Source organism: Tribolium castaneum, chromosome 2 (genome assembly GCF_031307605.1).
Source record: "Tribolium castaneum strain GA2 chromosome 2, icTriCast1.1, whole genome shotgun sequence".
NCBI lineage: Eukaryota > Metazoa > Arthropoda > Insecta > Coleoptera > Tenebrionidae > Tribolium > Tribolium castaneum.
Genome location: NC_087395.1, coordinates 20,108,699 through 20,130,492, shown reverse-complemented (window position 1 = coordinate 20,130,492; position 21,794 = coordinate 20,108,699). Strand labels below are relative to the sequence as shown.

The window sequence follows — 21,794 nt, the reverse complement described above, 5'->3', positions numbered from 1 at the left end:
TAGATCGTCCACTAAGAATAATTTGGTATATTTTTCTATAGCAGCTATTTCATAAGCACCTTTCGGAAATGTTATCACTTTTTCTTCAGTAGTGTTCGGAGCAAAATAATAAAATTTATTTGTACCCTCTTCTATATTTGGTATATTATTGTTAGTATAAAAACCGATTAAAGCTATAGAATAATTCGAATTTTCTTCAAGGTCAATGGGTGGCTCATAGTGTTCAGACAGCGTACTTTCAACACCTGTTAGGGAGAATGTCTTATACATGACTGAATAAAATACATGATTATCTCATCTTTTATTATGTAAAAACATCAAACATAAATGTCCGCAATTATATGATAAAAATTGATAACGATCATGATTAAAGTAAATATTACAATTTCCTAAGTATCGTACTAATTCTAGAGGTGGCTTTAGATTTCCATAACTATCAAAATAATCAACCTGTTTATTGTTTTTCTATAACAAACCCAATGAGTTCCGGATCCTTTTTTAGAGTCCAAATTATGATAGCACATTCTGTCTTATCAGGTTTCATATGAATTAATTCATCTCTCATAAAAACGCCTTTAAATTTGGGTAGTTTTAATAATTTAGCATATCTTCTTAAATCATTATCAGTTAGTGCCCTATTAGGCAGTTTTATTGGTAGTTTTTGGAAATTTACGTAAATACAATCCATAACCTCGTGGTTGCTTTCGAAGATATAAACCACTTCCCGCCTTCCGATAGCGATATCTTCCAGTACTTTATTATGACGTTTATTCTCATCTAATTTCTGTTTCGCTGCTTTAGCATCATTTACAGCTTTAGTTATAGCAGCAGCACCTCCGCCCATAGCCCCTAAGGCACTAAGTCCTCCAAAAATTAATGGTAACAATGGTAAAAATCCTCCTGTTTTTATAGGTATAATACGAGGAATTTTTATACGCTTACGACCTCCAGATTTTCTAACTGCTATACGAGCAGCTGATAATGCAGATTTTATATTATCATATCCCTTATTTTCTAAATTTGATAAAAGAGCTTTATGAAAAGGTTGTTGTTTTTTCTGTGTCCTCTTTCTAGATTTCTTTGTCTTCCTTTTCGATTTTTTCCTTTGGATTCCCATACCTAATTTCCTTTTGACTTTCATTGCGTTAGTTACAAACCAGGCACTTGCTTTTTCACCAAATGAAGCGTCTTTAGACTTAACACGTGACCATGCACTATCTTCTAAAATTCGATCCGCTTGATGTCTATCTTTTAAATCGTTGGAATTAGCGTAAGCTATATCGTGCGTTTTACAAAAGCTGTCAAGCTTGTTTATTCCAGGATCACCTCGTTCTAACCGTTTCTTAAGTTTTGTACCAGGTCCGCAATATTGATATCCTGGTAAATGTAATTCAAAAGGTAATTTATTGATTGCAGTATTTAATAGTCCTTCCCCTTTGAAAGACAACATTTAACTGAACTTTTTTCCCTATATAAACCTTCTTATAAATGTTTTTAATTTAGTATGAAAATGAAAGTGTTAAAGCAAAAATTACAATTACCTATCATAAATCATGATTATAATAATGTTGATAATAAACATAAAATGTCTCATCGACATGGTACACTTTTACCCGAATCAATACGTTGTATAATTTGTGGACCTTCTGGTGGAGGAAAAACTAACATATTATTGTCTTTATTGTTTGATCCCAACGGATTGAAATTTGAAAACATATATATTTATTGTAAATCATTATATCAACCGAAGTATAAACTGCTTAGTGATGTGCTACAAAAAATTAAAGGAATGGAATATAACCAGTATGAACATAATGAAGACGTGCTAGATCCAAAAGATGCAAAAAATAACTCTATTTTTATATTTGATGATGTCATAATGTGTAATCAAGCTAAGATAAGGGATTACTTTTGCATGGGCCGGCATAAAAATATTGATAGTTTCTATCTCTGTCAAACATATACAAAAATACCGAAACATTTAATTCGAGATAATGCAAATTTATTGGTAATATTAAAACAAGATCTGTTAAATTTAAAACATGTATATGAAGATCATGTTGGTGCTGATATGAAATTCGAACAATTCTGTGAAATATGTCAGGAATGTTGGAAAAACCAATATGGTTTTTTGGTTATATGTAAAGATAATGAATTAAATAAGGGTCGATATAGAAAAGGGTTTGATCATTTTATTCAAGTGTAGAGTGATATCTATTTGAGAACGTTTCCAGACCGGTTAATATCAGTTTCACAGCGGTTAGTATCGGTGCGATATCGGTTAATACCGGTTCCAAAGCGGTTAGTATCGGTTAGATACCGGTTAGAGACCGGTTAATATCGGTCTCAGACCGGTTAGTATCGGTGTGATATTGGTTAATACCGGTTCCAGAGCGGTTATTATCGGATAGAGACCGGTTAATATCGGTTTCAGACCGGTTAATGTCTGTTAAAAAGCAGTTCCTGATCGGTTTGAGATCGGTTAATATCAGTTTGAGACCCGTTATAATAGCAGTCGAATAAGAAGTTATATAAACAATAATTCTGATTTGTTCGGTTAGTTTATAACATTAAGCGGTAATGATGGGTACCAAACCAGATCAAAACCTTAAAAGACATATATTAAAAGCAGCTGATTCAATTCGAAAGAAGTATAAAGCCATAAAGTTAAACAGCAGTGAAGCGGATGAGTCAATTAAAAAGCTTTTTCAGCCTGTTATAAATCCTTTAGAAGAAATTTCAATAAAATTGGAGAAGCAATCTCCACCACCACAGCAACAACAACAAAAACAACACAAAAGACCAAAACATCATATTCAAAAGCAAAGGAAACAATTTCTTAAACTACCAAAAAAAGAAAAGATTAAACAAGAACTTGAACTACCAGTTGAAGAAACATATGAACCTAGTACATCACTGCGACAACCAGAAGAAATATATGAGTCATTACCAGAAATAAAAGAAGAAGATGAAGAAACCAAATCTGACACTATGGATGATTTAATTAATAGCAGACATATTTTAGATGAATTTTTAGAACAATATCCTCCAGTTGCGAGAAATGCAATAGAAGCAGTTTTAGAGAAAACCAGTGATCAGACATTTGGTCCTAGATATAATTCAAAAGAGAATAAACTATTTATGGGTAAACATGAATTAATAATCAGTCAAAATGGTGATTTAATTTTAGATAATGAATCATTTCCTGGTACTCCTGGTTTATACAGACTAATATTTTTTAAAAACCCTGAAGATAAATACACTCAAATTACAAAAGAGGATCGGTCAGCATACAAAAAAATACTTGAAATTTCTAATACACATAGAAAAAATAATGATCCCACAAAACAACTAAAAGGTCATAGAGGTGTAAAATATACTCAAATTGTGCAACCAATGTTTACTTCATTTCCTAAATCTCCGTTTATTGGTGAAGGATTATTCACTAATAAACGTGTAGAATATGTTTACTGGGATGACATAAATGAATTAGTGTCACGTCTAGCATTATTACATGCAGCGACAAAAGCGGGTAACAATTCCCATCTGAATGAAATTTTATCAATAGAAGAAGAATTAAAGGAATGTGGTGTAATATATTAGGCTTAAGTTTTTTTCTGGTTAATCCTCAGTGTTGAAATGCCCATTGATCTATTCGGACGTAAAGTGTTATCAGCATCAAGTGCATTTTTTAAATCTACACCATCACCTTTTGTTTTCACTGCTGATGGTGACCTTGATTTAAAACATCATAGAATCTGTAACATTAATGATCCAACAGAAGACAAAGATTGTGCGAATAAGGTATATATTGATTTAGTAAGTAAACAAATATACCAAAAGATGGAAGGAGTAATAGCTGCTTTAACGGATTTAAATAATAATGTTCATAAAGCAGATGCTATATGGATGGATAAATTTAATCAGTTAAACTTAACCATGAATGTTAAGTACAAAATACTTGATGAAAAAATTGATAATATAATTGCTACAATTCCTCACACGATTGAATCAGAATTGCATAACAAACATTTAAGTATAAATTATGAAATCGATAACAAGTGGAAAAAATTTATGAATAATTCAAATGAGATAACCAGACGAATAAAAAAACTTGAAGAACGCTTTGAAGGAATCGATAGTATTAAGATAAAACCAGAAACCATTTCCAAACGTTCTAAAGCAGGTGATACAGATCAACTTGAAAATGTACCTATATCAAAGAAAAGGAAAGTAACAGATTCATATGAAAATAGTGAAAGATAGAACCCATGCCTCATAATAAAAACAAGTGTCCTCCAGGTCAAATGTCAGATCGTCATGGAAATTGTAGAGAAGTGTACCGTAAATAAGCAATGGTTCGACTAAAGCAAGTTAGTGATGTAAAGCAAAAATTGGTAAACGAGATATTTAAACCTGCACGCAGGAATTTTAAACGAAGACGTACTATAATTAAAGGATTGGATGATTTATGGCAAGTAGATTTAGCAGAAATGCAAAATTTATCTTATCATAATAATGGATTTAAATATATTTTAGTCGTAATCGACTGTTTTTCTAAATTTTTATGGACCAGACCACTGAAATCGAAATCAGCTAATGAGGTTAGCAGAGCTATGGAATCAATACTGAAGAATGAAAAAGAACGAATACCAAAGAATTTACAGTCAGATCAAGGAAAGGAATTTTATAATACCACTTTTCAGGATTTGATGAGACGTTATAATATTAATCACTATAGTACGTACAGCGTTAAAAAAGCAGCAATTGCTGAACGAGTTATACGTACTTTAAAATCCAAAATTTATCGATATTTTACGTTATTTGCGACACATAAATGGATAAATAAATTGCAAGAGATAACCAAAAATTATAATACTACAATACATCGAACAACAGGAAGGAAACCCACAGAGATAAACGCTTCGAATCAAGGAGACATAACAGCATATGATCATCTAAAGATTGTTGATAAAAACAGAAAAAAATTTAAAGTCGGAGATTTCGTAAGAATTAGCAAAGAAAAGATGTTATTTGAAAAAGGATATACACCCAATTGGTCAACGGAAATTTTTAAAATCAGTAAGATTAATCTAACCAATCCTGTAACATTTCTGCTAGAAGATAAAGAAGGTCAACCAATCAAAGGAGCTTTTTATATTTGGGAATTATCAAAAACTCAATATCCTGACGTCTATTTAGTTGAGAAAGTGATTCGACGTAAAGGAACTAAATTATTTGTGAAATGGTTAGGTTTACCAGATAATCAGAATAGTTGGATTGAAATGAAAGATATTACCTAATAAATAAGAAATATATATACGATATAATTATTTAACGTCTAATTTAGTTCCATTTAAGATGGCAACGAGTGTAGAACCTGTTATAAAAAAAGTGCTGCATTTTGAAAAAACCATAAGCGATATTCGATTACTAATGAAACTGGAACTACTGAAATTAGGACCGTGCCAGTTGATGGATATATTTCATAAATTACCGGAAACATATCAACAAGATCATGATATAAAGCTGAATCTACCATGTTTACAACATTATTATAACAGTTTTGACGAAGATCAGTTTGATGGTCCTCCTTCATCAATAAATAATTGTGTTTCGTGTATTTTAGATGATACAGGAAGCCAACAACAACAACAACAACAACAACAACAACAACAACAACAACCCACTGCGTTTCAAGTGTAATGCCTCTTTTGAACTCATCACTCATCTTGTTTGTTACTCTTATACAAAATGTGTTGTACGTGCAAAAACCGTTAGATGTTGTAGATATGTACATCGTCTTCACTAGTGAAAGTCCTAACAACACAAGATGGTCTCCTCTCTGGAAAAGTTTATTTTTCAACGATGTTGATTACCAATGGAAGAAGATGAATCTGGGTTATTTGAGCAATACTGCAATAGAAATATTTAAATATGAAAATGTTTCTATAGCAAACTCTGTAATATATTTTAAATTAAGACTAGTTTTTACCAATAGTAATTATATTGATACTGACTGGAAGAGACTTATACTTAATGATCATGATGTAGTTTCAATAAAAAATTGTTTTAATCATGTTCCTACCTTTTTAGCAATGTTTGGAATTGTTTGTACATGTTGGATCGTTTTTATGATGTTCATAGCGTTAGGTTTGGCTTAAAAACTGCAATTAAAAATTTATTTAGGTGTATGACTTTGTTAGTTTAAGTATGTAGTTTGTTTTATGTCTAATAAAAAATAATATTCATTCTGATTATTTTTGTTATCATATTTCCTGTCTAACGTTTTTTTCCTTAAAAACGTTAAATTTTTATCAGTTATATTTTGAATTTTTTGAATTTTTACGTAAGGAACCACAATATCCGGTTGCAAAGTTTATGGAATATAAAATCATATCGCATCAATGATTAATTCATTTCTACTTCGACTGTCCGTGTATGAAAGTAATCATGTTCAAGTGCTCTCAATGCGATAACAAGTTTACTCGCAAAGATGCTTTAACACGTCATGTAAAAAAACATAGTAAGTAAATACATTTTACGTTATAGAAATTGTTTTAATTAAGAGCATTTTTAAGGTGATAAATTATCTAAACTCACTTGCACCGGATGTAAAACGTCATTTACGAGATTTGATAACTATAGGCGTCATATTACAAATTCATCATTGTGTTCAATGGATTCGGATGATATGACTCCTAAAAAAGCCCGCCTGACAACTAGAACACCTTTACAAGGTATTTTTGTAAATATTCTTTATATTATTATTATTATAACTTGTTTTTGTTTTTAGAAGTTACTACTAACGCTCCATCATGTTCATTTCATCAATTTTGTGAAATATGCAATAGTCACTACAGAGGATCCAGATTAAACCATTTACGTTCTTTAAAACATAAAAGTGTCATCTCCGCCAAAATTAATGATGATGATGATTTCGTTGAAGAATATCAAGTTGCCTTCAAATCAAGAATTACCTCATACCGATTGAAAAATTCACAACTAGATGACTTGGAAGTGTGCAATTTTTTTGAAAGAAATCAAGATAAACTTATCACTTTAATAACTAGAAAACTGAGAGAATTTAACCAACTTAAAATTAATTTCGAACTTTTTGCTAAATATATTTTACCTTCTAAAGACATTATCGAAATCAAATCATTCAACACTAAAAATATCATCATTTCAATATCGACAAATATTAAGGTAGAACTGGAAGAAATATGTGGCGTCATAAAAAACAAAATGAGTGAATTCTTGGAAAAAGATAGTGGTAAGTAATATCAATTTTATTTATAAACATATTATTGTATTAAATTTTTTAGGTTGGATTTTAATGGAAATTTTGTTTTTGGAACTTAATATCAACAAATTCAATCCACTACGTGCATCAACATATATACCATTACCGAAGGACATAGCGAAGCGGAGAGCGGTTATCAATATTCATAATGATGATAATGAATGTTTCAAATGGTCTGTTTTGGCACACCTTCATTCAACTGAAGTAAATGTTAATCGACATCGAGTTGATGCTTATCGTGAGTTTGAAGAGGAATTAGATTTTACAGATATTTCATTTCCGGTTAAATTAACTGATATTTTTAAATTTGAAGCACTTAATAATATTAGTGTAAATGTCTATGGAACAGAGCAGCGTTTTGATCATGAAAAAGGTAAATGGGTATCAGATATTATAGGTCCCTTTTATTTAACTTCTAAGAAACGAGACATTCATGTAAATTTATTACTTATCGTAGACGATGAAAGAATGATCAAACATTACTGTCTGATAAGCAACATTTCTCGATTAATAAGTTCACAACTTTCCAAACATAATCATGCTAAATTTATATGTAACGGTTGTCTATTATTTTTTTCGAGTGAACAAAAATTAGTTAAACATCGTAAGTATGCTTGTAATGAAGTTGTCACTACATTACCAACTTCTGATCTGATTATAAATAAATTTGGTAAAGAAGTGCCTGGTAATGAATTAACATTTCAAAATTTTGATAAATCTCTTAAAGTTCCTTTTGTATTTTATTTCGATTTTGAATCTATTTTAAAACCTTTACGCAATGATAATTCAGCCGATAATATCCGTACAATTGTTACACATTTACATGAACCATATAGTTTCGGATATTACATAAAATGTGCATATAATGATAATTTATCAATTTATCGGACTTATCGAGGAAAAGATGCTCCTAAAATTTTTGTGAAATGGTTGCAAGATGATGTAAATAGACTTTATCACGATCACCTCAAACATATCGTACCACTTGAAATGACTCCGTTAGATGAATTGGTTTTTCAAATATCTACCCATTGTCATTTATGTAAAGAACCTTTCAAAACAGATTACGGAAGTCTAAATTGTGATAGAGTTCGTAATCATTGTCACTTAACAGGTGAATTTTTAGGACCTGCACATTCTATTTGTAATTTAAATTATAAGATTCCAAAATATATCCCTGTTTTTTGTCATAATTTAACTAATTATGATAGTCATTTATTTATTAAAGCTTTAGCAACAGAAAAGACCATCATTAATTGCATTGCTCAAACTAAAGAAAAGTATATTACATTTTCAAAAAAAATTTTAGTTGATAAGGTCATGAACACGACTACAAATACAGTTGACAATATTTTTATAACGCTTAGATTCGTAGATTCGTTCCGTTTCCTTTCTTTTTCATTAGATAAATTATCTCAGACTTTAACTTCTGATGAATGTCTAACCATTCGGAAACACTTTCCGGACGATAACCAATTTAATTTGATAAGACAAAAAGGTGTTTTTCCATATTCATATTTGGATTGTTTTAATAAGTTAGATGATACCAGTTTACCATTGATTCAACAATTTTATGATAATCTTAATAAAACTGATATCAGTGAACATGATTATGAGCGAGCACAGGAAGTCTGGAATCTATTTGATTGCAAAACGTTAGGTGATTATTCCGACATTTATTTAAAGTCTGATGTTTTGTTACTAACAGACATTTTTGAAAATTTCAGAAAGGTTTGTCTCAAAATTTATGAACTAGATCCAGCTCATTACTTAACAGCACCTTCATTAGGCTGGGATGCTATGTTAAAAATGACTGGAATTAAATTCGAATTGTTAACTGATATAGACATGGTACATTTCTTTCGAAAATCTATTAGAGGAGGACTTTGTCAATGTTCAAAACGTAAAGCAGTAGCAAATAATAAGTTTTTATCAAATCATGATCCTTCTAAACCAACTTCTTTTATAATGTACCTTGATGCAACCAACTTGTATGGAGCAGCAATGTCTGAATATTTACCTTATAGCGGTTTTCGATGGGAAGATCCTAATGAATTCAATGATAACCTAATTCTCAATTTGACAGATAACGCTGATGTAGGTTATATATTCGAAGTTGATTTAGAATATCCTTCTGAATTACATAATCTTCACAACGATTTACCATTTTGTCCTGAAAAATTTATTCCTCCCTCTAGTAAAACTGAGAAACTTTGCGCAACCTTGAACAATAAAGTACACTATGTTTTACATTATCGAAATTTAAGACAAGCTATACAAGGTGGTTTAAAATTAATTAATATTCACCGTGTTTTAAGTTTTAATCAATCACCATGGTTGAAAACATATATTGATTTAAATACAGAAATGCGTAACAAATCAAAAAACGCGTTAGAAAAAGATGTATTTAAATTAATGAATAATTCAGTTTTTGGTAAAACCATGGAATCAATTGATAAAAGAGTAAACGTGAAATTGGTAACATCATGGAATAATATAGGTAGAAAACCAGGTGCTGAAAGTTTAATTGCACGACCAAATTTTAAAAATTCATCTATCTTTACACCAAATTTTGTAGCTATTCAATTAGAGAACGAAAAAGTTTTCTACAATAAACCTCTGTATGTAGGTTTTACTATTCTAGATATCAGTAAAACTATTATGTATGATTTTTATTATAATTTCATAAAACTTAAATACGGTAACAATGCAACGCTTTTGTATACCGATACTGATAGTTTAGTAATTGAAATTTTTTGTGAAAATATTTATGATGATATTAAATCTAATATAGAGCGTTTTGATACTTCAAATTATAAAGCAGAAAATATTCATGGAATACCTGTATCGTCTTCTGTCATCGGGAAGATGAAAGATGAATATAAAGGACGTGTAATATCAGAATTTTTAGGAACAGGTGCTAAAGCATATTGTGTGGATGTTGAAGGTGAATTATCTAAAAAAGCTAAGGGTATTAAACACAATGTAATTACAAGTGAATTACATAAAATTGACTACCAAAACGCAGTTACTGTTCCAAACACTGAAATTATTAAAGAAATGAATATCTTTCGTTCGAAGCTTCATAACATTTACACAGAATTAAAGAAAAAAATTGCTTTATCTTTCAAAGATGATAAACGTTACATCTTAAACAATTCTGAAGGTAGAACATTATCTTGGGGTCATAAAAATATTCTTCCTCAAACTCAGGAATAATATTTAATTTGTATTGTAGTTATTGTATTATAATGTTTATGTATTATAATATGTATGTATGTATGTACTTATATTTAGATGTAATAAACAATTAAAGTAATTTATTGTTTTTATTATTATCCATTAACCAAATAGCTTATGTGAATTTGTTTCAGGTTTCCAAAATAGACAGCACTATCCACTCTACCTACCTGAGGTTCGACTCCCCATGGAAGGAACAACAACAACAACAACTTTTTTTGCATTATATTTTAAACAAATAACAAAATAAACTTGGTGCGCAACAGACAAGTTAGGCAAACAACATTACAAAAATAAAAAACTACATATACTAGGTTTTTTTTCCTTATCGATAAAATAATGACTTTCCTTTATTAGTTATTAGTGACAAGCGCGATGATTTTCTGATATTTTGCTTAACTCAATACAGCATGTATTGTATATATACTTCATGTATTCACAATTGCACATTTCAAAAATCATATATTCAAAATTTCACAACCCCAAAAACCAAAAATTTCACAACCCCAAAAAGCTACTACTACTACTACTACTACTTGTTTTCTTGGTTGCATATTCGCAAACGGGCGGGGGGTGTGTTTAAAAAAAAAAATGGAGGCCAGCGCCATCTTTGATTGACGGCTGCGCTGACGGCAGCGCCATCTAGCGAAAAGTTTGCAGACCGTGGCGCCATCTAACGTGAGAATTTAGGCGGAATTTGTGACGACATCGGCGCTACCAACATTACACCCAATATTAATTTTTAAATAAATTAAAATTTTGGCGCCATTTTTTTTAACAAACAAACATGGCCGACTAATTTCAAATATTAATTTTGAAATAATTTAAATTTGGCGCCAATTTACCATTAAACAAAAATGACCGCCGCCGACTTTCAAACTTCCAAGATGGCGACGATTATTATTATTATTATTATTATTATACTACATAAATATATTTGCATCATCACAAATGGCGTCAGTCGGCCGCAGGCCGGCTGACCAGCTGGTCGCAGGCCAGCGAGCTGCGATTACGCGCTTGCGTCTGCGACTGACTGACACAATTTTCACACATGCGCAGTAGAGGGAGGTGGAGGTGGTTTTTGAACCGGCTATCTCTATCTACTTACCACCACTAAACGTCAAAACGGAGCAGATTCTCAAATCTATAGCCAACTGTAAGTCTAAAATATTAATAAAAAGTTTTTTTATAAAATTGAGTATTTTGTAGATGCATGTGAACCAGCAAATTGTCTCCCCATGATGCAAAATGTTTGCCCTTTCCAATTCTTGTGCCAACTGTACTGCAAAGAACAACAAAAGGAAGGAGCTTGCGGGGGTGGAGCCTGCAAGTGTGTTTAAATAATACTCCTAACTAAATCTCTTGTAAATTAATAATGTATTAACTACCTTCTATTAATAAAAATGTTAAAATTTGTATAAGAATAAATGGTTTTTCTCTCAAAAATGGATTTCGGTACAGGACAATTTCTAAAAATATTTTTCAAATGTTTCCAAAAATCATACTCGTTTTGGGGTAACAGGTGACTGATTAGTTTTTTTATAGTGGACAAACTTCAAAATTCCTCTTATTTTTTAAGAGAGAATTCCGGAAGGTGTTTTGAGCAATAATTAAAATTTAAATTTGATTAAGAATGTAAAGTAATTAAGAAGGTAATAATGTGGACCAAAATAAACAAAAAAGACTTGATTTTTAGTTTAGTGTTGAAAAAATTTTTAGTCTTGAAAAAACTCTCACACATTTAACACGAACATAATTACAAAGATTTTGTATAAATTCTGCATTCACTTCAACTAAATCCGTATTAAATCACTATACAGGGTGCTGCATTTTGGATGTCCGAATAGAGGATCTCCGAAACTAAGAGGTTTAGAGGAAAACGAGTCACACATTCTCGGGTCCGTTTTTTGAGAAAATAATTTTGGTCAAAACCGCATCTCGCTACCATCTTTTGTTTTCGACTTATAAACAAAAGCTGTCATTTTAGTGAAATCTTAAAAAATTAATATCTTTCTTATTATAAAAGATACACATTTGAAACAAAAGCACTTTTTTTCAGAGAATCTAATAATGTTATGAGCGATTTTTTTTCAACCATTCGTTTAACTGTAATAACATAAAGATGTATTTTTTTAAATAGGAATTATAGTTGGCTTTGACATTTTCGAAAAGCTTATTTTTTTCTGATTTGATATATCTATTTGTGTAATACATTAATTTTAAATATTTAAGAAAAAACAAAACATTTCGCTTTTTCTTAATAGTAGGCCGTGAAATTTTTTTGAATTTTTAATTAAAACTATGAAAATTGTATTACCCAACAAGTATTTATAATTTAATGATTTTTTTAAACCCCAATTAATTCAAAAACAGCACAATAAATTATTATTAGATCAAATTTTTGTAATTAAAAAAATTATTTGTTTTAGTATTTAAAATGGCAAGCTTACGTTGTCATTCTATTTTACAATTTTAAACATAAAATGTCGGAAGAAGAAAAATCTTATTATTGTATGATTGCGTATCAATAAAATTTTATTTTACAAAAAAATGTCAATCCAAACACCAAAAGCAAATTCCATCTGCGGTAAAAAAAATACAGAACGTTATCAACGTCACCTGCATTGCACTTCACTAAATCATAAAAAAGTGTCATCAAATGGTAGTGACACATCGTTTTCAATTTTCTGCACATTTTTTATGTAATTAAAATCTGTGACGATCATATATTTGTTCAATTAAAAATAACTTTAACATAGCTTATTTTTATAATTTCACATTTTTTACTTTAATAACCGTTCACAAAATTTCTAGATTATTCATACCTTTTATGCGAAATAATATTTCCATGGCCAACTACTTTCAAAGATTTTAAATATATTTTTTATCAAAAGTATATAAAAATATCAAACTATATTTGCATTCCTTTGAGTTCAGAAAAAAATAAGCTTTTCAAAAATATCATAGCCAACTATAATTCTCATTTGAAAAAATACAACTTTATGTTATTACAGCTAAACGAATGACTTCACTGATTATCACTAATAACATTATTAAATTCTCTGTAAAAAAGTGCCTGTATAGTGTCTTTGTTTCAAACGTGTATCTTTTATAATAAGGAAGATATGAATTTTTTAAGATTTCGCTAAAAAAGTTGACACTTTTGATTTTAAGTCAAACACAAAAGACAATAGCGGGATGAAGTTTTGATCAAAACTATTTCCTCAAAAAACGGACCCGGGAATATGTCACTCGTTTTTCTCTAAACCTCTTAGTTTCGGAGATCCCCTAATCGTACATCCAGAATGCAACACCCTGTACTATATTTTTTTGTCAAGTGTAGGATAATGTATCCCTTGGTTTAATAATAAATTAATAAACGAAAACAAAGTTTTTTGATAAGAGTCTCTAGCGGCTGCTTGTAATTTTAAATTTTGTTTTTAATTTTCATGTCTGTGCACCATATTTGTACAGGGTTTATACGGTCTTGAGATTACGATTACCTTGTGCTTCACCGTTATTAGTCATAATCATGACAACCAATGGTAGTCCGTTGACTACGTTGAAATTTGAAAATTTGATGAAAAAACACAAAACACAAAGCAAACTTGCTCAGAACTGTTTGAGTAAAAGTTAAAAATGACACAGAAAAATGATCAAAAAAATAACTTCAAATTTAAATTTTGATCAAAGCTAAAGTAAAACTAAATAAATTAATAGCGTCAAAACTATGAAATGACGTTTTTCACTGTCATGGTTATAATTATAATGTATAACTTGAAAACTATTAAACATAGTAGGTATAGATAATATTGATATATATATTTAATATTTTTGTAATATTGGTCCAATTTGATTCTTTAATAAGTGGCGTTAACCACGAGTTTTTTGAAAGAATGAGTGCTTCAGGGTCTGATGAATCGACTTTTTTTATACTATTTTCTGTAATTTGCCCCCTTTTTACCGTTTTCAAACAAAAATTGTTATTTTAGTGGATTTAGCGATTTTTGTGAGAGTTGATAATATCTCAATTTTGAAAGTGGAAATTTCATTTAAAATTTTTGTTTTATCAAAGTTTTGTCAAAAAACAAGAGTTTGGACGACAGTGGAGGTAATCTTGCATATGAACGCCCTCTGAAATTAGTGAAATTCGCAAAAATACGGTCCCGAATTTGTTTCTTGCCAACCTAAAAATTTTCGTAAAATGTTCCGTCAGATAATGATGATGTTGAGTGACTTTAATTCCTATTAAAGCATCAAAATTCTTTAAGATAATTCTTGGCTGCATCACCCGTTTCATAAATTTGACTTCGTGTTTTAAGACTGGTGTTATGAAACTTGTTTTTCATACAATCTTTTGATTAGGCGGTTTTTATTCTTTGTAATTAATAAACTAGTCCAAAGTGAGGGAAAAATTAATTCAAATTAATTATTGAATTAATTTCAATTATTATTATTGAATGCTTCGAATTATGATAATTAAGGTTTTTAACTTAATTTAAATTAGTTTAATTTTCAATTAAATTTTAATTTCGCTTTCTGTAAACCGGCCCTAAATATCAAAAACGAATAAGTTTAGGTATAGCCGTATGGGGAAAGCTGATAAAAACTAAATTCGGAACTGGGAATTACTACAGAAAGGTTACAAAAATGAAACATTTGTTTCACGAACTCTTTTTATTATCAGTGCTATCGCCAGATGCACTGTGATAGAGAGTAATAATACATTTAATAATACAGAAAGGAGAGTTAAGATTTAAGGTTGAACTTTGGCCTCAAAACCTGGATGTGTCACGCAGTTTGCACAGAATGAAGCACCGATCCGCCAACGCTTAAAAAAAAGTTTGCCGAAACCCGGGATTGAACCGGGGACCTTTAGATCTTCAGTCTAACGCTCTCCCAACTGAGCTATTTCGGCTCGTATAACGTTGTTTCGCGAGTAGAAAGAGACGAAATGTTTTCTTCTTTTAATTTAGTTCGAAAAACCAAAAAGTTATTTTTTAATATTGGTTGCAGCAGAAATAACAAATAAAACACCAAAAACTGTATAAAAATATATTTTTGCACGTAAAACAGTTAAAATACATATAAAGATAATACATCACGCTTCATTCTTCGCCCAGGTTTCTAAAATCTTCTTCATCTTTTTCCTATGTTTTAAAATAGTTGAGACTGGTTTGGGATACAAGTCAAAAACGCCAACGTTGACGACATAATCGCCAAACTTTGTACTAATCACATTTTTCATACCATAATTATCACTAGAATTATTAATAATTAACAAACTTTTTACAGCCGTAGGAAAATTACCTATTGACTTCCATTACTTTTTTAAAAGTTAGCATAAGAGAGCAATCTTTTGCTATTGCAGATATTAAGTAAGGAACAAGCACCAAATGATTTTCTCTCATTATTTTTTCATCTATATTACCTAACATCATCACTATACATTTGAGACAAGTCCCAGGCCTCCTGGATACTTCTTTAACTAATTCCTTCACATAGTCATACTCTCCTAATTTTTTTTTGGCTAGTAGTTTGTAATAATACTGATTTCCTTCCACATCTAACATTTGAACAGACAAAATTCTTTCAAGAACACACCCTTTCGGCAACTTTGTTTGAAACGAGTTCTCCTGAATGATTTTATTCCATTCGCAAAACAACTTCATATTGCAGTTATTTGTTTTTTCGATTGTTGCAAAATTTGTAAGTAGACACTGCTTAACTAGTACACAAAATTCACGCACCAAACTAAAACCAAACATTAAAACCTATCGCATTCCTTATTTTTGTGGTTTTTACGTTTCATAAGTTTCGCGTTCGGTTCTAAAAAACTCAGCGATGAAATTTTTAAACAACTCAATTTCGCAGTTCTCTCCGTAATATAATTCACCATTTTTAAACACTTTAAAATTGTTTTGAGGACTGTCAATTAATGCTTTCAAGGCGCTGACCATCCTTGATGGCTCACTACAAAAACATGACTCGCGAATACAGAAAACCTATTTTATGCTTTAATCCGAACAGTTATTTCATTTATTTTAACATGCTTTATACCATGCGATTTTTTTTAGTTTTGTCTAATTATCTATGACAGTTTCGCCAACAGTGAAAACAATTGCGTAAATAACTTCAGCATGGCTTTATCTGTCAATATGTCCAAAATGTTCATCGAAGAAAAAAAATTGTTGGAATTTTATTTACGTAACATCATGGATAACCAGATCAAAATTTTAGAAAATCGCATGGTATTTCATTAAATACAATATCAGTTCTCTACCTTAGAGCGTCTTAGTCCATTTTTTTTTTTTTTCAAAAAATAAATAAAAAACAAAAATTAAATTTGAAACAGTGCATAAAATCTTGCAAATGGTATTATTTACAAAAATGACAGATGTTAAAATGAAAGTAGAACACTTTCTGAACATTCTTAGCATTTGTTTGAATGTAACATCACCTTGTCTTGCGGGAAAAAAAACGTGATAATGGGAGTCAATTTAGTTTAGTTTCAGAAAAGTTGAGATAGGAAAAAAATATTTAAAAGAAACGTTTCCCAAAAAAAAATTTCAATTTGTGTCATTTAATAAGTCTTTAAATTTGCTCCCATCCAAGTTAGCAGAGAATATCAAGACTATTACAGAAATCTTTATTTTGCTCAAAATGCTAAAAATTTTCCGGTAGATAATTCACCTTCTTACTTAACAAATATACGTATTTAAATTATTAAAAAAAATATTTGAATTTCAATGCATTAAACATTAATTTAACCTCTTGTCTTAATTTAACTTTTTGCATATTAAAATGCCTTTTCTTAATTATAAATCGAATAGAATCAAATATTTCTCTGTTAACCTGCAAGATCTACTAATAACGATTTTCATAACAAAACAACCTTTCATAAATGTTAGTTAAAATTGTGTATTGGTCACTAAATGAAATTTTTTGTTTTAAATTAATTCTGAATATTGAGCATCTTGGAGTTAGACTGTTTTCGCTCAAAGGTACAAAGCTGTTTTAATGTAATTAAAAAAAAGTTAATTCGAAAAACGGAGGGGAAACCCCAACAATTTGTTCGGATTATAGAAGTTTTACTGTAATTCATTCCACAGCCTCCTTGATTTATAGGAAACTTCGTTCTTATACAGGTAGTCGTGTGGTTTTTTTTTTTTTTTTGAATTGTTGCATCTTTTCAGTTAATTACAGAGTAAAACCTTAGTTCCTTAACCAGCAAGGAGACGCAAAATTACCCAGAAAAAAGATCGACGGGACAATATGAAGAAATTGAGTTAATTTGCCCATTTTCCTTCTAAAATTAGACGTTGTGTAATCAGGGAATGACGCCAAAAATAATCACCTTGACGTATTGATTGAGACAAAAAGTGCATTTAGGCAAGTGTTTCTCACTGAAGGGTATCCACCCCTGCTTTGGTTTAATTTCAATAGCATACGTGTTATTTGATAGTGGAAAAGGATAGAACTCGTCTGGCAAAAGTGCATAATCATCAAATAAAGCAGCTCTGCCATATTGCAAACTTTTGTTTTTCCTGTAACCTGGAAAATATGCTGATAAGATAAACAAAAACAAACAAATCTGTTTTATTACCAGGCCTCTGGTGGGCCAACTCATCCTCTAAAACCTTAATTTGCTTCCTTGATAAAAACACTTGTTCAGCATCACACACGAAATTGATTCCTATTAACGGCCTGATAATTTTTTTGTAAAAAGTGAGATCTCGTAGTTCCTCGTTTAGGGCATTGCCGCAGTACCAGTACAAAATATCCGTTATCCAATTAAGTAGCCAACTAAGTAACGAAGTTGTCCGTTTGGTTTTTCTAATTCTAAGTATTTTTCTTTCGTTTGGTAATGATAATACTACGTTACAATTGCCTTCTCCTCGGTACACCCAGTTTGGAGGAATTTTGAATTCCTCAGTGGAGGAAATAAACATGCTTTAGCACTCGAAATCAAGCACCTGAAAACTGTGATATAGTCGTATGTGATTCACATTTTTATCAGTTTATTTAACAATCATTTTCCGGGAAATATTAAACACTCATAAAAGAGCGAGCTATAAATAGAGGAAGCACTCACCTTATGTAACACCACACCATGTTTTCAAACCCTTTTATTTGTTGCTAAAAGGATTCAAAAACTTTCACTTTTCTTTTTCTTAACCTAAATTAAACGCACTACTACAAGGACTTGCTCCCGTCATCAGACATTTTTATTCCCCGATTTTGAGACCGGTTGCCAAATTAGTCTTCTTTCCCAAATATTTTTAGCCCGAAATTCACTTTACCGCGATTTAAGTTTATGTTGCCAGTAAGTTTCTATTACGTAATTGTTTAGATTATGACCTACGATTAGCCTGTTTTTTAAAAAGTAGGCAATTACCAACCTGGCAAACTAAAAATTTCAAGCGCCACATTCAAACTAAATAATTTACAAGAGATGCGAGGTAATTATGGAATCAATATGAACTAAATAGGTAATTAAGTATCGATTAATGGTATTTTATTGATAGGGATGATCTGTTTGTGGCACAAATACATTATTTAAACGTCCTATTGATAGATGGGACAGTTTCCATCAAACAATGAAGTCGGCAAGATATTTGTGTTAAATGTCTTGGAGTAAAGCGACTAGAGATGAAACCTTTACACCATTTTCCCGGATACCACCAATCGGAAGTAAAAGTAATAATTTCAAAAATTACAGAACGGAAAGTAAAGCTCTAGAGGTAGGGACGAGAAATGCTGCATTCCCATTCAAAAAAAGGTAAAACCTTGCATACTTTTCGCAGATGTTCAAACTTGACTTACAGAAAATTACAACCAAACGATATTTCTAAATCGTTGGAATCTAACCGCTTGCTAATTCGTCGCAAAACTTACGTTGTCCTCGAGCCGCTGGTTTGTAAACCTGATAAAAACAAATACCCAAAAAATGCTTATAAATAAATTTATTGATTTATTTGCAACAGTTGTTTCTTTATTTCGAAGGCGATAATCCCCAAAGCCGCACCCACGTTCAAACTATCTACATCATTACTTAGGGGAATATTAAGCCTGGCGCCGTTACTTCTGAGCGCCAATTCGTAGGAATTTTTACTAACACCGAGCGTTTCGCCCCCCACTACCACAACCAAGTGGTTGCTCGTCCGAAAATCGACCCCAAAATACGGCACAATGGGAATTTTACCCAAAAGTTCGCCCAAATCGCCTCCAGTGTCTTCACTACTTACGATACGATTATCGGCAATAAAAAATTTCGCATCAGGATCCACCTCATCTCCGATCTCATCCCACTCTTTTTTCTCAATTTTTAGCTTAAAATGTGCTCCCACTGCGCCCCTCAACACTTTAGTGTCCCACAAGTTAACACAACCTTTGGTCAAAATAACCCTAGCACAGCCCACAGCCGCACAAATTCGCAAAATTGTGCCTAAATTGCCTGGTTCGCGAATGTTATCGCAGATTACGGTAATTGGAAGAGGGTTCACGGGCTCAAAAGCTTCGACTGGGGGTGTTTTAAACAGTCCTAAAAATTGGTATTAGGGGGCTATAAGTGATAAAAAAATTTGTACCCATAATGCCCGGGTTGGTGGTGAGGTCCGACCACATTTGCATCTCTTTGTAGGGCATTTTGTACAACTGGGCCCCCACTTTAGGTAAAAACGGTTTCAAGTATTCTATTTCGTCTTTACGGCTGAATAAAATGTATTTGAGGGCGCAGCCCGATTGGAGTGCGTCTCTTATAAGCCTCTTGCCCTCCAAAAGTATCAAATCTTTTTTATCCTGTTCTTTCTTTGACTTAACATCCACCAAAATTGAACTACAAAACAATTTATCAAGGGTCATAAAACCCACAATTCTTCAATTTACCTAATCCGCCTATCATTATCTTTCATTTTTGTGTAAATAAAATTCCCCTCATTGTCTATAACTGTCTCAAGCATATCAAAAGTTGACTTAACCTCACTCTTTTGCTTCGTGGCAACTAGCGGTTTTTTGTCTTTTTTGGACTTGATTTGATAATCCACGGGCTTATTAGTGTCTTTTTCAATCTTTGCCCTCTCCCAACTGGTTTTAAGACCTCCGTACTTATCAAAAATTGAAGATTCGTCATTTCCATCTTGAGCTTTTTTTTCCATTTCCTCGTATTCTTCTGGTGAATAGACTTTCAAGGGCCTTCGGTGACTCCATCTGGAGTAAAATTTAACTTGTGACACTACTATTTGACTCTTCAGAGCGTTTTTTACAATACTCATTGTAACACACAACATTGCAAAAAGTGGGGTTATGTATGTCACAAAATGACAAAAATATTCACAATTAAGTCTCATCCAGGCATCCCGAACTGATATAGCCAAATCGAGCCCTCACTGAATTAGGTTTTACTGATGATGCGGATAGATGGCCTTAGTGTTTTACGGGAAAAAGAAATCCTATTGGCGGATTTAAAATTTCAGATTATTGAAGAAAAACGTGGTGCCGATGCGCGGCTGACAAGTAAAAATTTCACAAACGTCACAAATTTCACAAATTTGAGTTTTATGAAATTATTAGTTTGTGAAATAAATAAATACGACACAGCAATAAAATACACCTACCTTCATATCGCTTCCACGTTGGCTACCGTTTGTAGCATTAAAAAAAAAATAATAAAAATGAAACCAAAAAATAATAATAATAAAAATAAAACCAAAAAAAATTTTTATTTGCATTAAATTTTGAGCAAGCCACTTTCATTCATTGAAATTAAAGGTAAAATTGCGTGTCAATAAATTATTTGAGTGTTTTATTTTATTTATAGTTACTGTACTTAAAATGTGTCACTCAAAATATCACTTTTCAATTCCGCATTTAAAGATTTTAATTGCAATTAAGTTTTATGAAATTATTGGTTTGTGAAATAAATAAATACGACACAGCAATAAAATACACCTACCTTCATATCGCTTCCACGTTGGCTACCGTTTGTAGCATTAAAAAAAATAATAATAAAAATGAAACCAAAAAAAATGTTTATTTGCATTAAATTTTGAGCAAGCCACTTTCATTCATTGAAATTAAAGGCAAAATTTCGTGGCAATAAATTATTTGAGTGGTTTATTTTATTTATAGTTACTGTATTTAAAATGTGTCACTCAAAATATCACTTTTCAATACCGCATTTAAAGATTTTAATTGCAATTAAGTTTTATGAAATTATTGGTTTTTTGAAATAAATAAATACGACACA

The 21,794-nt window shown here is 31.1% G+C and overlaps 2 protein-coding genes, 3 long non-coding RNA genes and 1 other non-coding gene across 8 annotated transcripts; 3 read left to right on the top strand and 3 right to left on the bottom strand.

The window, feature by feature from the left end:
- Positions 1–6,234: 6,234 nt before the first annotated feature.
- Positions 6,235–10,859, top strand: LOC135265323 (uncharacterized). 2 transcript variants are annotated; one of them, XR_010332938.1, is made up of 5 exons: positions 6,235–6,526; positions 6,582–6,740; positions 6,797–7,276; positions 7,329–7,544; positions 10,681–10,859. It is a non-coding gene; the product is annotated as an uncharacterized LOC135265323 (long non-coding RNA). The 2 variants fall into 2 exon arrangements; XR_010332937.1 differs by having other exon boundaries at positions 6,236–6,526; positions 7,329–10,859.
- A 791-nt stretch (positions 10,860–11,650) lies between these two features.
- On the top strand, positions 11,651–11,974 carry LOC107398650 (uncharacterized). Its single transcript, XR_001575447.2, has 2 exons — positions 11,651–11,702; positions 11,756–11,974. It is a non-coding gene; the product is annotated as an uncharacterized LOC107398650 (long non-coding RNA).
- Positions 11,975–15,391: 3,417 nt separating this feature from the next.
- Positions 15,392–15,464, bottom strand: TRNAF-GAA (transfer RNA phenylalanine (anticodon GAA)). The gene has a single exon. It is a non-coding gene; the product is annotated as a tRNA-Phe (tRNA).
- A 123-nt stretch (positions 15,465–15,587) lies between these two features.
- On the bottom strand, positions 15,588–18,862 carry Ipk1 (Inositol phosphate kinase 1). 2 transcript variants are annotated; one of them, XM_008201479.2, is made up of 7 exons: positions 18,642–18,862; positions 18,153–18,529; positions 17,904–18,100; positions 17,797–17,855; positions 16,352–16,519; positions 15,857–16,300; positions 15,588–15,807 (listed from the first exon to the last, which is right to left on the bottom strand). In XM_008201479.2, exons 2-7 carry the CDS (start codon positions 18,496–18,498, stop codon positions 15,648–15,650), a joined length of 1,374 nt encoding a protein of 457 aa, XP_008199701.1. In that variant the 5' UTR covers positions 18,499–18,529; positions 18,642–18,862; the 3' UTR covers positions 15,588–15,647. The 2 variants fall into 2 exon arrangements, with proteins under 2 accessions (XP_008199701.1, XP_008199702.1); XM_008201480.2 differs by having other exon boundaries at positions 18,153–18,522.
- A 39-nt stretch (positions 18,863–18,901) lies between these two features.
- On the top strand, positions 18,902–19,530 carry LOC107398698 (uncharacterized). The gene is made up of 3 exons (XR_001575491.2): positions 18,902–19,008; positions 19,075–19,328; positions 19,375–19,530. It is a non-coding gene; the product is annotated as an uncharacterized LOC107398698 (long non-coding RNA).
- On the bottom strand, positions 19,498–21,022 carry LOC657297 (uncharacterized protein). Its single transcript, XM_963765.5, has 3 exons — positions 20,435–21,022; positions 20,137–20,384; positions 19,498–20,090 (listed from the first exon to the last, which is right to left on the bottom strand). The coding sequence occupies exons 1-3, from the start codon at positions 20,893–20,895 to the stop codon at positions 19,513–19,515; spliced, it is 1,287 nt and encodes a 428-aa protein (XP_968858.3). The 5' UTR covers positions 20,896–21,022; the 3' UTR covers positions 19,498–19,512.
- Positions 21,023–21,794: the final 772 nt, after the last annotated feature.

Excerpts from the sequence above, each read along its gene's own strand:
- LOC657297 (XM_963765.5), bottom strand. The coding sequence starts at position 20,895 with ATGAGACTTAATTGTGAATATTTTTGTCATTTTGTGACATACATAACC. Across the intron at positions 20,385-20,434 it reads GATAATGATAGGCGGATTAG|TTCAATTTTGGTGGATGTTA; the intron begins GTAAATTGAAGA and ends ATTGTTTTGTAG. Across the intron at positions 20,091-20,136 it reads CACCAACCCGGGCATTATGG|GACTGTTTAAAACACCCCCA; the intron begins GTACAAATTTTT and ends ACCAATTTTTAG.
- Ipk1 (XM_008201479.2), bottom strand. The coding sequence starts at position 18,498 with ATGTTTATTTCCTCCACTGAGGAATTCAAAATTCCTCCAAACTGGGTG. Across the intron at positions 17,856-17,903 it reads GTCTCAATCAATACGTCAAG|AAGGAAAATGGGCAAATTAA; the intron begins GTGATTATTTTT and ends GTCTAATTTTAG. Across the intron at positions 15,808-15,856 it reads AAAGTAATGGAAGTCAATAG|TGATAATTATGGTATGAAAA; the intron begins GTAATTTTCCTA and ends TAATAATTCTAG.